At 47.6% G+C, this 18,354-nt stretch overlaps 1 protein-coding gene across 1 annotated transcript in view; it reads left to right on the forward strand.

Annotated features, from left to right (window-relative positions):
- The first annotated feature begins 6,750 nt into the window (after positions 1 to 6,750).
- LOC141033771 (uncharacterized) overlaps positions 6,751 to 18,354 on the forward strand; it is a 39,119-nt gene continuing 27,515 nt past the window's right edge. The window contains exon 1 of the mRNA XM_073506283.1: positions 6,751 to 6,821. Within this exon, the coding sequence (XP_073362384.1) occupies positions 6,751 to 6,821 (71 nt within the window). The remainder of the gene's footprint in view (positions 6,822 to 18,354) is intronic.

The raw sequence follows: 18,354 nt of genomic DNA on the forward strand, positions 1-18,354 counted from the left end.
GGGAATTCTGATGAGGTTATATCCAGTCAATACAAGTTAGACTAGAACTTGCTAGCTGAAAGGGAAGTGAGACAAAAACCGCTGGACATGAAGCAATTGATTGACAAGGTGGGATCTGGTGTAGAGCAGATTAATGCAGACTTTGCTAAGGATGCTGACATGATGGAGAACTTTATAGAAAGGGTTGGTATCCAGCAAGATGATGAGTATGATTGTACTCAAGATCCTGAAGATTTTGCTAGAAGGCTCGGGATTAGCACTCAAAGAATTGAAGAGAATGAGGCTGAAGTAGAAGAGGAGTTGTTGGCTGAGGAAAATTGCAACCTAAGGCATGCCAAGGATAACCTAAGCCCTACCATGGTTAAAACAACCTGTTCTATTTCACCTCCTGGAAGAGCTGTTGCAACGAAGCAGACCTCCTTCTCTAACAAGGTACAAGGGTTGGTGTTGAATCCTTTGCAAGATCTTGGGGCGGCTGATATTACCAAGCAACAAAAGTTGAGGGAAGCTGAAGCTAGGGTCCAAAAGGCTAAAGAAAAGGCACCTCTAGATGAGGCATTGACGAGAAGAAGTGATAGGAACAAACACAAAGAGGAGGTGTAGACTATGGACAAAGATACTGACATGGCAAGGAGGAAGAATCTGGAGACCCCAGGTATGGCTCCTATAGATTCAAATACCGCTCCCAATATCCCTACTATTTTAAATACAATACCTAGTTTTATTTCGCACATTACACAATGCATTGGTGTTAGCTTAGATAATACTCCTAAGGAAATAGATAGCACTATTTCTATGATCAACAACTTAGAAAAAACTAGGAGTGGTTTATTTCTTGCAAATAGGAGAAAGAAGACTAATGTGGAAGATAGCGACGAAGAGTCAAAACTGGGAAGTTTTGACCCTGAGACCATTGGAAACCTTGTATCTGACTCAGAATGTGAATCTGAGGACGATGAAGAGCTTAGAGATGAATTAATTCTTTTATCGTCCTTATATAAATCCAAACTAAAGCAGACATGCGTGGAGGTGTCAGCGTCAAGCCAAAGGTCAAGTATGGTGCAACAAAAAAGTAATCTGTTTTTTATGGCTGGTGTTTTCTGGAATGCTAGGGGGTTGGGTGAACCTGAAAAAAGAAGGTTTCTTAAATAAACCATTTCTGAGCATGCTTTAGAGTTTATTTGTATTCAGGAGACCAAGAGAACTGATTTTTCTGATCCATGGTTAGCTAGTATTGGTGGCATATTTACTTTCATTTGGCTTTGCCAACCCTCTGTAGGAGCCTCGGGTGGGCTCCTCATGGGTGTTAGAGAGGACCTGTTTGAGGTCGACATGTGCACTGCTAGTAGGTTTCTTACCAGAATGATCATTATGGATAAGAGATCGGGTTTCAAGTGGACCTTGATCAATGTTACGGGGCTGCTCATACCGAAGACAAGAAGGACTTCCTGATCGATTTTGTCCATATGTTAGGTCATAATATTACCCCTTGTTATTGGTGGTGATTTCAATATCATTAGGAGGACCAATGAGAGAAGTAGAGCTAAAAAACTCCCTATGGTCTTTTTACTTTAATTCCATCATTGAGTATTGGGGGCTAAAAGAGTTAGAGCTCTCAGGGAGGACCTTTACTTGGTCTAATAACCAGGACGACCCCTTGTATGTAAAACTGGAAAGGATTGTTGTTAGCCCCTCTTGGGAACAACATTTTCCTTTAGTTACAGTTAGGACACTCCTTTGAGGTGTCTCTGATCATGCTGCTCTTTTGGTACATACTAGAGTTGTAAATGCTGTAGCTACCAGGCCTTTTAAATTTGAGCTTTGCTGGCTTGTCAGAGATGAGTTACTGGTCGTTGTTTCTAGAATTTGCAACTCTATCGCTTCTAAAAAAATAGCCTTGAATGGTGGCAGGCTGTTTTGAGAAAATTAAGAAGCGGGCTCAAGGGCTGGAACCTTAATGTTGAGGGTGGTTATAGGAGAAAGAAGAGTTTTATTATTAATGCTTTAGATATACTTGATAAGAAGTGTGAGCTTGCTGGTGTATCAGTAGCTGACTATGTGCAAAGAAATAGTTTGCAAAATGATTTGAATAAAATTCTTAGAGAGGAAGAAATAAAATGGTACCAATGCTCGAAGGAGAGGGATATCAAAGAAGGGGATAGCAATACTAAGTATTTTATGATTAGGGCTAGTGGGCGGAAACGCAAGAGTAAAATCTTTCGATTTATCCAGGATGAAGGGATCATCCAGGGTGTCGTGGTTTTGTCACAACAGACGCCCTTAGTGAAGACTTAGTCGTGAGGCCAACACATCTAATTGGTAGCTTGAGAGGGGTTGAACGGGACGAGAGACGCAAGATTTTACCCAGGTTCGGCCCCTCACGGTGGAGGTAAAAGCCTACATCCTGCTTGATTCATATTGATGATGATGACGATCTCGGTTACAATGGCGAGGTTTCACTACCTCTATCTAGAGAGCATCTACTTTGATCTTGTCTAAGACTTGTCTATTGAGACCTGTCTATTGAGACGTCTAGAAAAACTTGACCCTCTTGGGGTGCCCCGCCCCTCCTTATATAAGTTGAAGGGCGGGTTACATGTAGAGTCCTAGTCGGATTAAGACTTAACCTATTCTTAATTCTCATCACGGGCTTCTCTGTGGGCTTCTTAACACCTTGGGCTTCTTAACTCCACGCGACTCATTTTCATGGCGAAGTACTTGCCGGGTCATAACTGTTTGCCGGGTCATAACTGTTTGCCGGGTCTTGGTCGTGGGGAATATCCCCAACACAGGGGGATGATAACTAGCTCAAATATGCAACTAAGTTTTATAAAAACTTATTTGGTCATGTTGATTTACCTCCTATATATATCTCTATGTATCCCTCTTGACGATGTTTTGTCAGAAGAGGATAAGGTTGAGCTCAGTTGCAAATTTACTATGGATGAAGTTAAAATTGCGTTATTTTCTATGAAGCACAACAGAGTGGCTGGCCCGGACGGCTTTCCTGCCGAGTTCTTTCAATTTTTCTGGAACCTCATTTGTAACGATCTCCTTAGGCTTTTTCATGACTTTATGAGGGCAAGATTAACATTTCAAGGCTTAACTATGGTGTAGTCACTTTGCTTGCTAAGGGGCAGGGGGCTGATAGGATTCAATTGTACCATCCCATTTGCATGTTAAACGTACCTTTTCATTTTTTTACAAAAGTTCTTAACAATAGAGCTATGAAAATTCCTGATAAAACAATTTCTAAAGCTCAATCTATGTTTATAAAGGCTCGCTACATCCTGGACAATGTGCTTATGCTTCATGAAGCTATCCACTCTTTACGTAGAAATAAATGTTCTACTGTGCTTTTTAAGGTTGATTTCGAAAAAGCTTATGTTAAAATTAATTGGAGTTTCATGCTTGATGTCCTAAAGATGAAAGGCTTCCCTGAACGTTTTGTCCAGTGGACAAAAGACGTCGTTAGTAATGGAAAGTTAGCCATCACTATTAATTATGTAATTGGCCCGTATTTTGTTACTAGGAAGGGTTTGAGGCAAGGGGACCCATTTTCCCCCTTGCTTTCCAATTTGGCGGCTAGTATTCTGGCTACCCTGGTGCAAAGGGTGCAAGAACAAGGATTTATTAAGTGTGATGCCTAGGTTTTATGCAAGAGGTCTAAATATTTTGCAATATGCGGACGATACTATTTTCTGTTTTGAAGATGACCTTGAGGGGGCTAGGAACCTAAAAATTATTCTATGTGTTTTTGAGCATTTGACGGGTTTGAAGATTTTTTTTAAAAAGTGATATTTTCTGTTTCGATAAAGCTTTGGAGAAACAAGCTGATTATGCCAGCATTTTTACTTGTGCTATTGGGGGCTTCCCTTTTAGTTATTAGGCCTTCCCCTACATTATAAGAAACTTTGTAATGCTGACTGGAAGCCAGCGGAAGAAAAAGTAGAGAAAGGAGCTACAGCGTGGCAGGGGGGTCTATTGTCTATGGGTGGTAGGCTTATCCGCACTAAAAATTACTTGAGTAACGTCATTAGTCATTTACTTAACTTTTTCCGTCTACCAAAGGGAGTAGTCAAAAGAATCGATTTCTTTCGAGCTCGGGGTGCTTTGGCAAGAAAAAGAGGTAAGTTCCATCTAGTTAACTGGCTTGATGTTTGAAAACCTAGAGACCAAGGGGGTTGGGTGTTACTAATCTGGATATCAAGAATATTAGCCTTTTGTGCAAAATGTCTATGGAGACTTGAGAATGAAGATGGGGACTGGCAGGAGATGATCAGAGCAAAGTATTTGAAGAGGAAAACTTTGTCTCAATGTGAGTCATCTCCTGCCAACTCTCATTTTTGGAATGATATCATGAGTGTTAAAGATATCTTTTATAACTGTTCTCAGAGAATTGTTGGGGATGGGTGTAAAACTAGATTTTGGGAAGATGCTTTCCACAACAAGCCTCTCTGTTAACTATTTCCTCGCTTGTATAAACTTACTTTCCATCAAAACATTACGGTTGCTAAAGCATTTGAAAAAGAATTTAACTACATTAGATTTAGGAGATGTTTATATGGGGAGACATTGGATATGTGGAATAAACTTTTAGATATGTGCAGTCAGATTGTTCTGAGTGAGGAACCTGGCAAAGTCAAATGGCTTTTGACTAGCTCTGGTCAATTCTTTGTTAAATCTCTCTATCAATATATTATTGCTAGGAGAGTAGTGTTCCGTTTTAAGTTTCTTTGGAAACTGAAGGTACCTTTGAAAATTAAGGCTTTTATATGGTTAGTTATCAAAGGGAGGATCCTGACCAAGGACAACTTGTGTAAAAAAGGCTGGAAAGGCATCAACAAATGTGAGTTTGTGGTGCCAATGAATGTATTGGTCATCTATTTTTCACTTGCTCTTTTGCTCGGTTTCTTTGGAATGTAGTTGGGAGTGCTTTGGGAAATTCCCAAACACCCCCGTCATTCTTTGACTTTTGCCAGAATTGGCTTCCTAAGTATACTAGGAAAGATAGAGTGGTCTCATCTTTTGGTATGGTTGCTTTGTTGTGGTCGATCTGGAAAGCAAGACATAAATCTTGCTTTCAAAGTTCTTTACCTAAAGATCCTACTGACATAATCTTCTCCTTATGTTCTATGTTGGATTCGTGGGGTGTGCTACAGAAAAGAGGAGTGCATTTTTTTTAAGGAAATGACCAAGAGGTTAGCCCAGGTAGCGAGGGACGTCTTCAAGCGTGCTTATGGCTGAGGCCCTGCTGTACGGAGGCTCTATTGATCTTTTCCTAATATGCCCTGCGACAGGTGGGCAAAGTGTTGAAAGGTGTAGCATTTGCGATGATCTCTCTTGTTCTTTTGCTATAGCACCCTGTAGGTGCAGAGTCTGGTATCTCAGGTTGTAGGAGTTTATTTTCCCTGATGCAAAATGTTAGGCATCATATGTAGCGACGGAGCTTTGGGATCATTCTTTTGTTGTAGCATAATGTAGGTGTAGTTTGAAGTGCCTCAAGATGTAGGAGTAGTTTTTCTCCTCGTGCATATGGTAGGCATCGAAGTTAAGTTTGTATGGGACTTGATCTGTATGCTGTGACTCCATTTTCGTAATGAAAATGGGGGTCGTGTGGCCCCTCTGATAAAAAATCCTAAAATTAATATCATTAGAAACCTCTTTGAAATATGAATCCAACAATATAAGTTTTGTGACACACAATTTATAATTTGTTAGTCAAATCTGTGGTCAAAATTGGGCACAAAATACGAAGGGGGCCAATAAACCCAGACGGACGTAGTATCATTGTCCTGCTTTTTGTCATCTTTCCCTCTACACACAGTAACTAAATGAGCCGCGTTGAAAATTGCACAAGTTGCAGTTGTTGTAAAATAGGCGATGAGCATCAGGGCAATTGCTGCTAATTGTGTGGCTCGGAAGAAGATTGCACCAAGCCTCAAAGTGGGATAGACTAGCCTTCAAGTTGTATATTGCTTACATGCCTTAAACTATTGTAACAAAATTCTTCTCTTGGTTCGGTAATGGAACACACTAGCAGACCATCCTGGACAGACCTACCCATATTGACCCTAGAACAGGAATTTCCTATTTGGCACTTAAAGCACAAATAGTGCCTAAGGCACTTTGTTACAGGCGGCCCATTAGGGGCACTGTGTTACCTTAAGCTCCCAACCAGTTTTATGAAACTTCCTAAACCTCCCGGTTCGGTTTATTCCCCTTTTCTATGTTCGTCTGGTTTCTAGACTTTTTTTCTATTTCATTTTGTTAATTATGCTTTTTCTTTAATTTGTCTTTTTTAAAAATTTGCTAACATTTTAAAATCCATGAATATCTTTTCAATTTCATGAAATTTTAAATCCACAAACAACTTTTAAAAACCATGATTTTTTTCAAATATGCAATTTGATTAAATTAACTCCGCCTATGTTGTCTCAACATAGCCGATCCCAAGCCCAGGTAAAGGAGGAGGGTTGTGATAGGCTTGGCGAGCCAACGTAAAAACTCAGTCACTCTTATGGAGATGAAAATATAGAAGGAGGGGATGCGGACAATGTGTGGATGAAGATGGCGACTTGCATTCGTAAAGTGGCCTTCGAGGAGTTTGGAGTGTCTAGTGGAAGGAGAAGCGAAGATAAGGATACCTGGTGGTGGAATGATGATGTCCAGAAGGCGATTAAAGAGAAGAAAGATTGCTTCAGACGCCTATACCTGGATAGGAGTGCAGACAACATAGAGAAGTACAAGATGGCGAAGAAGGCTGCAAAGCGAGCTGTTGGTGGAGCAAGGGGTTGGGCATATGAGGACCTCTACCAATGGTTAGGCACGAAGGAAGGCGAAAGGGACATCTATAAGATGGCCAAGATCCGAGAGAGGAAGACGAGGGATATTGGCCAAGTCAAATGCATCAAGGACGAAGCAGGCCAACTCTTGGTGAAGGACGAGGAGATTATGCATAGATGGCGGGAGTACTTCGACAAGCTGTTCAATGGGGAGAATGAGAGTTCTACCATTGAACTGGACGACTCCTTTGATGAGACCAGCATGCGTTTTGTGCGGTGAATCCAGGAGTCTGAGGTTAAGGAGGCTTTAAAAAGGATGAAAGGAGGCAAGGCGATGGGCCCTGATTGTATCCCCATTGAGGTGTGGAAAGGTCTCGGGGACATAGCAATAGTATTGCTAACCAAGCTTTTCAACCTCATTTTTCGGGCAAACAAGATGCCAGAAGAATGGAGACTGAGTATATTAGTACCAATCTTCAAGAACAAGGGGGGTGTTCAGAGTTGTACTAATTACCGTGGAATTAAGCTGATGAGCCATACAATGAAGCTATGGGAGAGAGTCATTGAGCACCGCTTAAGAAGAATGACAAGCGTGACCAAAAATCAGTTTGGTTTCATGCCTGGGAGGTCGACCATGGAAGCCATTTTCTTGGTACGACAACTTATGGAGAGATATAGGGAGCAAAAGAAGGACTTGTATATGGTGTTCATTGACTTGGAGAAGGCCTTTGATAAGATACCACGGAATTTCATGTGGTGGGCCTTGGAGAAACACAAATTCCCAGCAAAGTACATTACCCTCATCAAGGACATGTACGATAATGTTGCGACAAGTGTTCGAACAAGTGATGTCGACACAGATGACTTCCCGATTAAGATAGGACTGCATCAGGGGTCAGCTTTCAGCCCTTATCTTTTTTCATTGGTGATGGATGAGGTCACAAGGGATATACAAGAAGATATCCCATGGTGTATGCTCTTTGCGAATGATGTGGTGCTAGTTGACAATAGTCGGACGGGGGTAAATAGGAAGTTAGAGTTATGGAGACAAACCTTGGAATTGAAAGGGTTTAGGCTTAGTAGAACTAAAATCGAGTACATGATGTGCGGTTTCGGTACTCTAGGTGTGAGGAGGAGGAGGTTAGCCTTGATGGCCAGGTGGTTCCCCAGAAGGACACCTTTTGGTATTTGGGGTCAATGCTGCAGGGGGATGGGGGTATTGATGAAGATGTGAACCATCGAATCAAAGCCGGATGGATGAAGTGGCGCTGTCGGATTTTGGGTTCCGGAAAAACCCTTGAGGTTTTGGGGTGCGCCTGAAGATCTCTCCTCCCCCTAGCTCACGTCCTCACCGCGATCTCAAAGCTCTGCGCGTCGAACTCACAAAACAAGGGACACAAGGTTTATACTGGTTCGGGCCACCGATGTGGTGTAATACCCTACTCCAGTGTGGTGTGGTGGATTGCCTCTCGGGCTGAGGATGAACAGTTACAAAGGAAGAACAGCCTCCTGAGGGGAGGCGCTCTTATGCTTCAGTGGGTTTGTGTGGTTGAGGGTGATCTGAATGGCTCTAGATTCATCCCTCTTTAGGGTGGTGGCTAGTCCTATTTATAGAGGCCCCGGTCCTCTTGCCAAATATTGAGCGGGAAGGGATGCCACAACGGCCAAATTTGAAGGGAGACAACTAGTACAAGTTATCCTGACTAAAGGTGGTCTTCGCCTGCCAAAGGCTCTGGTGGTGACGCCGTCTTGGGTTCCACGGTGACCTCCGTCCTACCATCCTGCTGGTCTTGGTCTCGTTGCACTGATATGGAAACCTTTGCCTGATGCCTCGGGACTCCTCGCCTGCGCTTGCCTCTTTAGCACCAAAGAGGAAATAAGGAAACTGCGCGCGCTGGCACCCGCCTGGCCCCGGTCGTCATGGCTTACGTCAAAGGAACCTCGCGAGGTGCCCCTTGCCTTGATCTCTCCGCCCCTCACGAGCCAGCCGAGTGAGGCCGCCCCCGAGGAGGTCTTGGATCGTCCGCCTCGCGAGGCTTGGCCCCTCGCGAGGGTCTTGAGTGTTTGCTGATGAAGATGGATCATACAGGGCCGCTGGTGGAGCCACGCCATTGGCCGCAGGCAGGCAAGTTTGGGGACCCCCGTTCCCAGGACGCCGACAGTAGCCCCCGGGCCCAAGGCACGCTCGGACTTGGCTTCAAGGCGAAGCCAAGAGGCAAGTGCGGAGTGCCGTGGCCCCAACAGCCTGCGGCCTCGCTTGACGCGTGGCGATTGATTGGACGTGGGCGTCTCCGCTTCCCCACGCTGCCTCGGCAACTGCCTGACTTGACGAGTCCCTGCTGCATGCAGAGAAAAATCATCATTACCTGTGATCGTGGAGATCGCCGGTTGGTCTTCTCCCGCTATAAATGAGGAGGAGGCGGAGCCCCCATCGCTCATCTCTTCCTGCTCCACTAGTTCCTTCTCCCTTGCTTCGTTGCTAGTAGCGACACTCATGGCGCCGATACGGAGGTTCTTAGCCGCAGAGAAGGGAAAACCCCCCGCGATGAGCCCGGGCCACTTCCCCCAAAGAAGAGGCTGGCCCACCGCCGCGACGCAGACGTGAGGCCGGAGGTGTCGAGGCCTTGGTGCGAGCGGCCCCCTCCCAGGTATCCGCTGCCTCTGTATGCCCAAGCCGAGGGCTCCGGAGGAAGAGGCGGAGAGCGCCACCGCCCATGCCGTGGTCGTGGTGACGCACGCCGTCGCCCCAGGAACCCACGCCGCGGAGTCCTCATGCGAACTCGTGGTATGGGCGGCGATGCCTCCGCGCACTTGGATTCGCTTCCCGCAGTTCTTCTCCACCGAGAGGCCCCCTCGAGCTTTGGCTGCAGCACGCCGACTGCGATGCCCCAGCGACTGTAGCGGAAGTTGAAGCTGTCTCCCCAGGCAAAATGTTCATGACCCTTGGCTAGGGCTAGGTTGCTCGAGTCTGCCGCTCGGAAGGTGCCCTCGCCATCCATTTTGAGTATGATGGCGCTTCGACCATGTTCCTCAAGGTCTTCGACGAGGAAGGCCGCCGCCTGGAGTGCCGCCCCGGAGGGGGTCGTCGGGGCGGCGCAGAGGCCATCGACGAGCCTGCCGCTGGCTTCGCCAGCAGCGGCGACGACGCTTTGGAGTCCAGCGACTCGCCCGAGCCCTACGAGACCCTGGAGACGAGCAACGATAGCTACGTGCCCCCGATCTCTCGCCGCGCTTGGAGCAACACCGAGCGTCCGGCCGCCGCCGTCGCTGATCTGGATGGGGTTGGCGCCGGCCTCCCGTGGCCCACTATTGGTGATGGTGTCGGCCGCGCTGGCGCATGTAGATAGGGCTCCTAAAATTTCCCTCTTTTGTTCCCTGCGAGAAATTGAGATGGACCCTATGGGGGCGTGTAAAGGGTCTGTAATGTCTTTCGTTGATATCATCCTTATTATGAAAATTTGCGAACGCATGTCTTGTTCCGGCTCGGTCTCCCCTTTCCGACCCCGCAGCAGCTTGGTGCTCTACGCCGACAGGTCCCGGTCCCCAGGCAGGCTGCAGCCGTCGCTGGTATGCCAGGTCATGATGCCGTGGTCAAGGCCAGGAGGTGAGCGGCCTGAGGTCCATTAAGAGTTCCTGAGGCGCGATGCTCAAGAGGTCCCCTTTAGCGTGCAAGCAGCCACCGAGAGGTAGGAAAGGGAGGCGACGTTGCTGTTACAAGGCTGTAACAAGTGAGAGTCCTATGCCATAGTGCTAGATCGACCTGGGCGCGAAACTTATCTTGGCAGTCGAGAGTCGGTTCCTTATGCTGCGCCAGACTCGTGCATCGGCGGCCGTAGTGTAGCTAGGTTGGGCCCGTGCGAGTCTCCCCCTCTTCTCCACACTCTCCAATGTGCTCTACGTCCTCAGGTCCCAGCCCTCGAGCGAGCTCAGCCGCCGCTGGTATGCCAGGTCGCGATGCCGTGGTCAAGGCCAGGGGGTGAGGGCTGGAGAGCCAGTAAGAGCTCCTGAGTCGCGATGCTTAGGAACCCCCCTTTTAACGCGCAAGCGAATTGCATGGGAGAAGAGGGAGCCCACGGTACCGCCTGCTGTTGTCTTCAGGAGGTTCCTGCAGGTTAGCGCGAGGAGGGATGCAAATTGCCACTATGATTGCCGGTCTGCCGCTGGTCGCTCCGCAAGAAGATGAAGGCACAGAGGGCCCGGTGAGGTGACGTGCGCGGGGCGTGCCGCGAGTCAGAGCTCGACCGCTCAGATTTGTCAGCGTTGCAGGGGCGGACCCGATCACAAGCGTCATGCCAGCGTGAGTAGCTCCCGTTGCGGGATGAGCATGGGGCAGGCCAGCGACGCGGGCGGTCATGATGAGTGACAATAAAGCAGGTGATAACCATGGATAGATTATGCATGGAAAGCGAATTAGCTTAGGTAAATGCGAGAATGATACATGCCACTGGGTCGGACCCGAGCGGCCTGGGATGATGCAGCCCGAGGGGCGCCCCTAGCAGAGTAAGCTAAAGACGTATTATGATACATCCCGCAGGGACAGGCTCACGCGGCCTGGGAATGATGCAGCCCGGGGGGCGCTCCCAGCTAAATAAACTTGGAAAATGTCACCTGGTTCTGTTGTCGAAGGGATGTTGGGGTAGCTGAAGATGCGTGGTGAAGGGGTTGTTCCTCATGAGGCACCGAGGCCTCGAGCCTTGGGAGGCTCTGGGGGTCCAGGTGGTTCCTTGAGGACCGTCTCCATCTCCGCCAGGACCGAGTGATGCCTGGCCTCCTGGGTTGCCAGGATGCTCCGCAGGTTGCGCTGGAAGGCGGCCGCCATGCTCGGCAGGCCGAATGGCATGCGAACATAGCTGTGAGGAGGGCCCTCGCAATGTCCCACGCGCGAAGGCCAGAAACGCTCCTGAGATGCGGCCCTGTTGAGCCCTGAGATGTCGATGTAGACGCGCAGTCCGCCATCCTCGCCTGGATGGGGAGCTGCGCCAGGTGGGCGGCGGTCGCCGCGCATGGCCCTTGCATCCTGCAGCTCCTGAGTGGTCTTGGCGATGAACTCCTGAGCACCGGGCACTCCTCGCCCGGTGTCCTCCTGAGGGAAACGTGTCGCAAAGCACGCCTCCACGTGGTGCCCGAGTGCCTCCCTCGTGATGTTGGCCAGGTCTGAGGCCCTCCAAAAGAGAGCCCCCGAGCCTTGCCCGAGGAAGGCGCCGGGCGCGTGTGGCACCCCGGCTCAGAGCGACCGGTTTACCATGCATTGCCAGCCCAGAGACCATGTCTTCTGGCAACACACAACATCTTGGTACAGAAAACAACCACTTTATTCATGCTAGCGGAACAGAGTTTATATTACAACAGTTGTCGAGGCCAAGCGGCACACCCGGTGCGGCTGAACAATATGTACATTATTTAGTGAACATAAAGGGGCCTCGATCAGAACAACTATGTGGCAGCGGAATAACGTCGTAGCGGAAGCTCCATATCACAGGGACACCGATGTGGACACGATCTAGACTCGAGCAGCGCTCCTCTCCGACGAGACTTTCCTGAAATCTGGCACGACATGCCAGGTCAGTACATTGAATGCACTTGCAAGCTCACAACAGGCATAATCATAATGGCAAACAATATCATGATACTTAACCAATTATTAATAATGCAACACTATATGTCAAACATGCTGTGATCATGCTCGAACGTCCCTCGGGTCAAAAACAAGCCACCAACGTGGTCTTAACAAGAGTAACTCGTGATCCTTACGGCGATCACAACCACGACCAATATCTGGTCCCGAATATCTCGATGGCCTTTCTGCCATCCTCAACAATGCAAAGTTCATAGCTTAGTGTGCACATTTTATTAAACATTGACTCATGGTGGGACCTACTATGAGGTGTCCGTGACCGCGGACTCGGCTATCGATAGATTATACACTCTACAGAGGTAGCACACTGTACCCACACCACGGAACCCATGGCCTCGCACTCCCATTCGGGTGGACCAACGGCATTCCGACGAAACCCTTCCATTGCCATGACACTCTCCCGGCCACTCCGACCCAATCCCCAACGGGCTAGTCCTGGGTGGCCCCGTGTCTACCAAAGACACACCGACCACCGTCGTGGCCAAAACGATCCCACTCGGGGACCCGGTACCATAATCTCAACAACGGGCACACAAGGTTATGTCTACTTACCGGGCCAGGGTAAGCACGACGTAACCTTCCCTAGTTGGGGGCACCGACCAGAGGCAATGTCAATGGACCGAATCAAGGCCTTCCCACAAAGGCAAATGTGGTTGCACTGGGAAAAACTCGATTCAGCGGCACCATGACCCAGTCAAAGGTATATTCAAGTAGAGTTATATTCAGGTTCAACTTAAAATGAAAATGACCGGTGTCATAGCATGCCATGAAATGCAAAACTACACATGCATCACTTAATAACAAAAATGACCGATGTCATCCATATTCACACTAAGCATAAACATCGACAACTCATATTACTTTGCTGATCAAGATAACTCACATATTAACCAAAATATTTTGCAGCAAGTTTTATTATTTTCTCATGCAAGAACGTAACTCCGATTAATTTCTCATATGAATAACAAAGATTTTACCACACACAAATCCTAATTTCTCTACCAACCAAGTGAGGTTCAAACATTCTGTAAGTCAAGTAAAATGACTAAACAAGGACTTAACAGAATATTTTCTAGCAAATTTTTATCATTTTATTTATGCAAGAACGAAACTTTAAATAATTAATAACATGCATAACAAAAATTATTTTTATCATCACCAGAAATAAATCATAGCTTTGCTTCACCAACTAAGCTAGTTTCCACATTCTGTAAATCAAGCATCTTAACTAGCAAACACTTAACAGAATATAAATAACACAATAGTTATTTAAATGCATGGATTAATCATTTCATTCAAGTAAGAAAGTCATAAATATTGAAATGACACCATGAAAATATTGCTGTGGCTTCCCTTAGTGGAGATGAGGTTCACAAGCCTTTTGGTGATCCTCAAGACAAGCCTCACCCTCTGAAAATAATTTTAAACACGAAAAGAAAATATCAAGAACACTTCTGAAAATCACCAGAAATTCTAAACAGCTCAGAAAAATCTCATCTTTGGTGAGCTGCTAGATTTCTTTGCAAAGAATATGAGGCAAAAAGAATCAATTCATTTGGACCTATGGTTTAGGAGTTATGGCCGTTTGAGGTGTTCTGTAAATTCGAATGAATTTGAATAAAAATAAGTAGGCTGGGGGGGTGACGTCGTAGGCGTAAAGCCCAGGGGCGCCACCACTCGTACCTCTTCGCGCGCGTACAGAGTGGCTGACTAGCGGGCCCCGCTAGTCAGGTTAGGAGGAGGGGGAGAAGGAAACAGAGGGAGTCGGAGCTCCGTCGGAGCTCTCGCCGGCGACGAGGACTCCTTGGCCAAAACGAGAGGGAGGGATGGCAAGAGGGGGTTGAGGCGCACCTGCCCGTACCTGTAGCATAGCTAGGGTCGTGGGACGGCGTCGGAATCAACCTCGCAAGCAGAGGCAGAACACGGTGGTCGCCGGAGATGAAGAAGACGGCGAGCAGAGGCAACTCCAGGGGCTCCAGAGGGGCGGAACGGCTTCACCGAAGAGGGGCGAAGGCGCTGGAAGGGTCGCCCTGGCCTGGGAGGGGTTGGAGCTACCGCGGCGACCAGAGGGGATCGCCGGCGAGCTCGAGCTCGGGGACGGCGGCCCGAGGCCTGCCCGGCCGGGCTACGGCTTCCTACTCGCTTGTGGGGGGTGTGGGAGTGCTGGATGGTGCTCGAGGAGGCTGGGGGCGGCTCCATTTATAGGCGAGCGGCGAGGGGGTTTCGGGCTCCGCCGGTGGACACCTGTCCACGGCGCCCGATGACGAGCGGCGTCACTGAGAGGGGAAGAAGGCGACACAGCTCATGCGGCAATTGTTGGCGGACGGAGACGAGCACAAGAACGAGGAGAAGGCGACGAGCTCAGTGCACACCACACTGTTGGGTTGGCCAGACCGTGCCCGTGCTCGCTGCGGCCAGCTCCAGCGTCAGCGAGCGCCAGAGGGGAGTTAAGGGAGTTGAGACGAAGATGGTGGCGAAGTTTGGCGCGCTACGGCAGTCGGGGAAGCGAGCACGCACGAAATAGAGCGCTCAGCGGCACTCAGAGCGCGTCGACACGCATGCCAGCACCCCTGGACGAACGCGGTCACCGCGTGGACTATGACATCAGGCCGAGCTAAGCCTAAACTTCATGTCTGGCGTGTTGTCCGTGGTAGTTTGAGATGTTACCACGCTTTGGTTTGGATCCAGGTGAAGTAGAGAAGTTTTTACACGCCAGGTAGGTTTCTAGTCAATAACTTTGAGAGGTTACTGAGGTCAAATGGCTGGGAGTTAGAGGCTGTGCTTTGGAGGTTAGCCAAGAGTTACTAAGGTGAAAATGCACTAGAAAACCCAGGCACATGGAGCAAGTAAAATGGTAGTTGCTGTAGAAACCACCATTTCTGTCCAGAACAGAAAATATTTTCTGTAGCAAAAATATTCCAAAAAGTGATGAAATATTTTTGCTCAGGAAGGTGCCCTAGGGTTCAAAGAATATTTGTGAATTATCTCAGATTTTTCTGGGCCATAAAAATTAGGGTTGCTTTGGAGCATACTGATCTGGCTAGGGTTTTTGAGAGAAAATCAATATTTTTCTTTTAAGAAAAATATTCCAAAGATTATTTTGGGATGGATCAGAAGGGGAATGATGATCAGAGAGGGAAATGGAGCACTTGGGTGAAAGCCAAGAGTACCCAAGTGTTTAAGTCCATATGAAAAGATCCAAAAACTCCAAGTTTCAAATTTAATCCAAATAAAAATCAAGCAAATGAGAGAGGGCAAAAACCAGGCTGTCACAAACCTCCCCCACTAAGAATGAATCTCGTCCTCGAGATTTGGTTGCTTGGGAAAACCACTCTGGATAATGTGACTGTAGAAATTCTTCCCGCTCGCAAGTTGATTCTGACTCTGTGTGATGCTCCCACTGAACTTTGTAAAATTTCCTTACTTTACTGCGAGTGACCCTTTCCATCTGATCCAAAATTCTGAACGGTCTCTCTTCATAAGTTAAATCATTTGCCAAGTCTACCTCAGCCATAGAAGTCCTTTTCTCAGGCGGGGATATGCATCGTCGCAATCGTGAAACATGAAACACGTTGTGCACGTCCGCCAACTCAGCGGGTAGTTCTAATTGATACGCAATAGTACCTACTCGAGACATAGCTGGGAATGGACCGATAAATCTGGGGGCCAACTTTCAACGAGTCTGAAATCTCTTGACTCCTTTCATAGGAGTGACTCGGAGGTATACGTGCTCTCCGGGTTCAAAACTTATCTGTCGGTGCTTTGCATCATAATAACTTTTCTGTCGAGATTTGGCCAATTGCAATCTGTCTCTGATTGCCTTAACTTGTTTCTCAGCTTCCATCATGAGATTGGTTCCGAAGATACGGCTATCTCCAGTTTGAGACCAATTTAAAGGAGTGCGACACTTATAGCCATACAGAGCTTCATATGGTGACATTTTCAGACTGGTCTGGAAGCTGTTGTTATAGGAAAACTCGGCATATGGCAAACAGTCTTCCCATTTGGGTCCTTGGGCTAAAGCACAGGCTCGCAACATATCTTCGAGTATTTGATTTACCCTTTCTGTCTGTCCATCCGTCTGAGGATGATAAGCAGTACTATATTTCAGTGCTGTCCCCAAGGCTTGATGGAGGCGTGACCAAAAAGCGGAGGTAAACAGGGAACCTCGGTCGGAATTGCTAGTTCGGGGTACTCCATGCAGACTGACTATTCTGGATAAATACAGCTGTGCAAGTTGATCTGCCCTGTATCTAGTGCTGATTGGAATGAAGTGAGCGACCTTGGTTAGGGTGTCCACTATAACCCAGATTGCATCATTGCCTCGCTGAGTCTTAGGCAATCCCGTAATGAAATCCATACAAACGTCATCCCATTTCCATTGTGAAACCGGTAGCGGTTGGAGGAGTCCAGCTGGCTTCTGATGCTCTGCCTTCACCTTGTTGCATATGTCGCAACAGGCTACAAAATAGGCAATGTCTTTCTTCATTCCATCCCACCAGAATATTTGTCTAAGGTCCTCATACATTTTCGTACCTCCCGGGTGAATGGAATATGAGGATTCGTGTGCTTCTGACAGAATTTTCTTCCTTAAATCCGGTTGATTGGGTACACAAATCCGTCCACGGAATCGGAGGGTACCGAATTTGTCCTTGAAGAAATCGGGGGTCTGTTCTGCCATCTGGCCCTGGGCACGTCTTTGCAGCTCGGTGTCAGCTGGCTGGGCCTTGTGGATCTCTATCTCAAGTGTGGGTGTAACTTCCAAAATATTAGCGAGGCCAGCATCCACTATGACCAAGTTGAGCTGAGCGATCTCCTCTTGGAGTTCGGGCGGCAAGGATCTCAATATGACATTTAAGCTGACGGGCTTTCGACTGAGTGCATCGGCAACTACGTTGGCCTTGCCCGGGTGGTAATTTATTCCAAGGTCATAATCCTTGACTAACTCTAGCCATCTTCGCTGACGGAGGTTTAAATCTGGCTGAGAAAAGATGTATTTGAGACTCTTGTGGTCGGTAAAATTTTGGCACCGTTTTCCAATGAGGTAGTGTCTCCAAATTTTTAATGCATGAACCACCACAGCCAATTCCAAATCATGAGTAGGATAATTTCCCTCATGGGGTCGTAGCTGTCGCGATGCATATGCTACTACCTTGCTGTCTTGCATTAGTACGCAACCAATACCTTGCCTGGAGGCGTCACAATACACATCAAAACTGCGATAAATGTCTGGAAGAGTCAATATAGGTGCGGTTGTCAGACGTATCTTTAACTCATTAAAACTTTTCTCACAGTCCTCCGTCCATTCAAACTTCTTATCCTTTTTGAGCAGCTCCATCATGGGTTTAGAAATCTTGGAAAACCCTTCAATAAAACGACGGTAATATCCAGCCAATCCGAGAAAACTACGGATCTGCGACACAGTCGTGGGCGGCACCCAATCGAGCACATCCTTTACTTTGCTCGGGTCCACGGCTATACCTTTGGCGGATAGTACATGTCCGAGAAACCCAACTTGCTTGAGCCAAAATTCGCATTTACTGAATTTGCCGTATAGCTGATGGTCGCGGAGTCGTTGTAGCACTGCTCGGAGGTGATCCTTGTGCTCTTCTTCACCCTTGTAGTAAATGAGGATGTCATCGATGAAGACTACCACGAATTTGTCGAGGAAGTCCATGAATACTTTGTTCATCATATGCATGAAGAAAGCAGGGGCATTGGTGAGACCAAAGGACATCACGGTATATTCGTAATGACCGTACCGAGTAGTGAATGCGGTCTTAGGAATATCCTCCTTTTTAATCTTGAGCTGATGAAATTCGGTCCGTAAATCGATCTTAGAGAATACTTTAGCCCCACTGAGCTAATCAAACAGATCATCAATCCTTGGCAGCGGATATTTATTCCTGATAGTGACCTCATTCAGCTGGCGGT

This window comes from Aegilops tauschii, chromosome 1 (assembly GCF_002575655.3).
Source record: "Aegilops tauschii subsp. strangulata cultivar AL8/78 chromosome 1, Aet v6.0, whole genome shotgun sequence".
NCBI classification, from domain to species: domain Eukaryota; kingdom Viridiplantae; phylum Streptophyta; class Magnoliopsida; order Poales; family Poaceae; genus Aegilops; species Aegilops tauschii.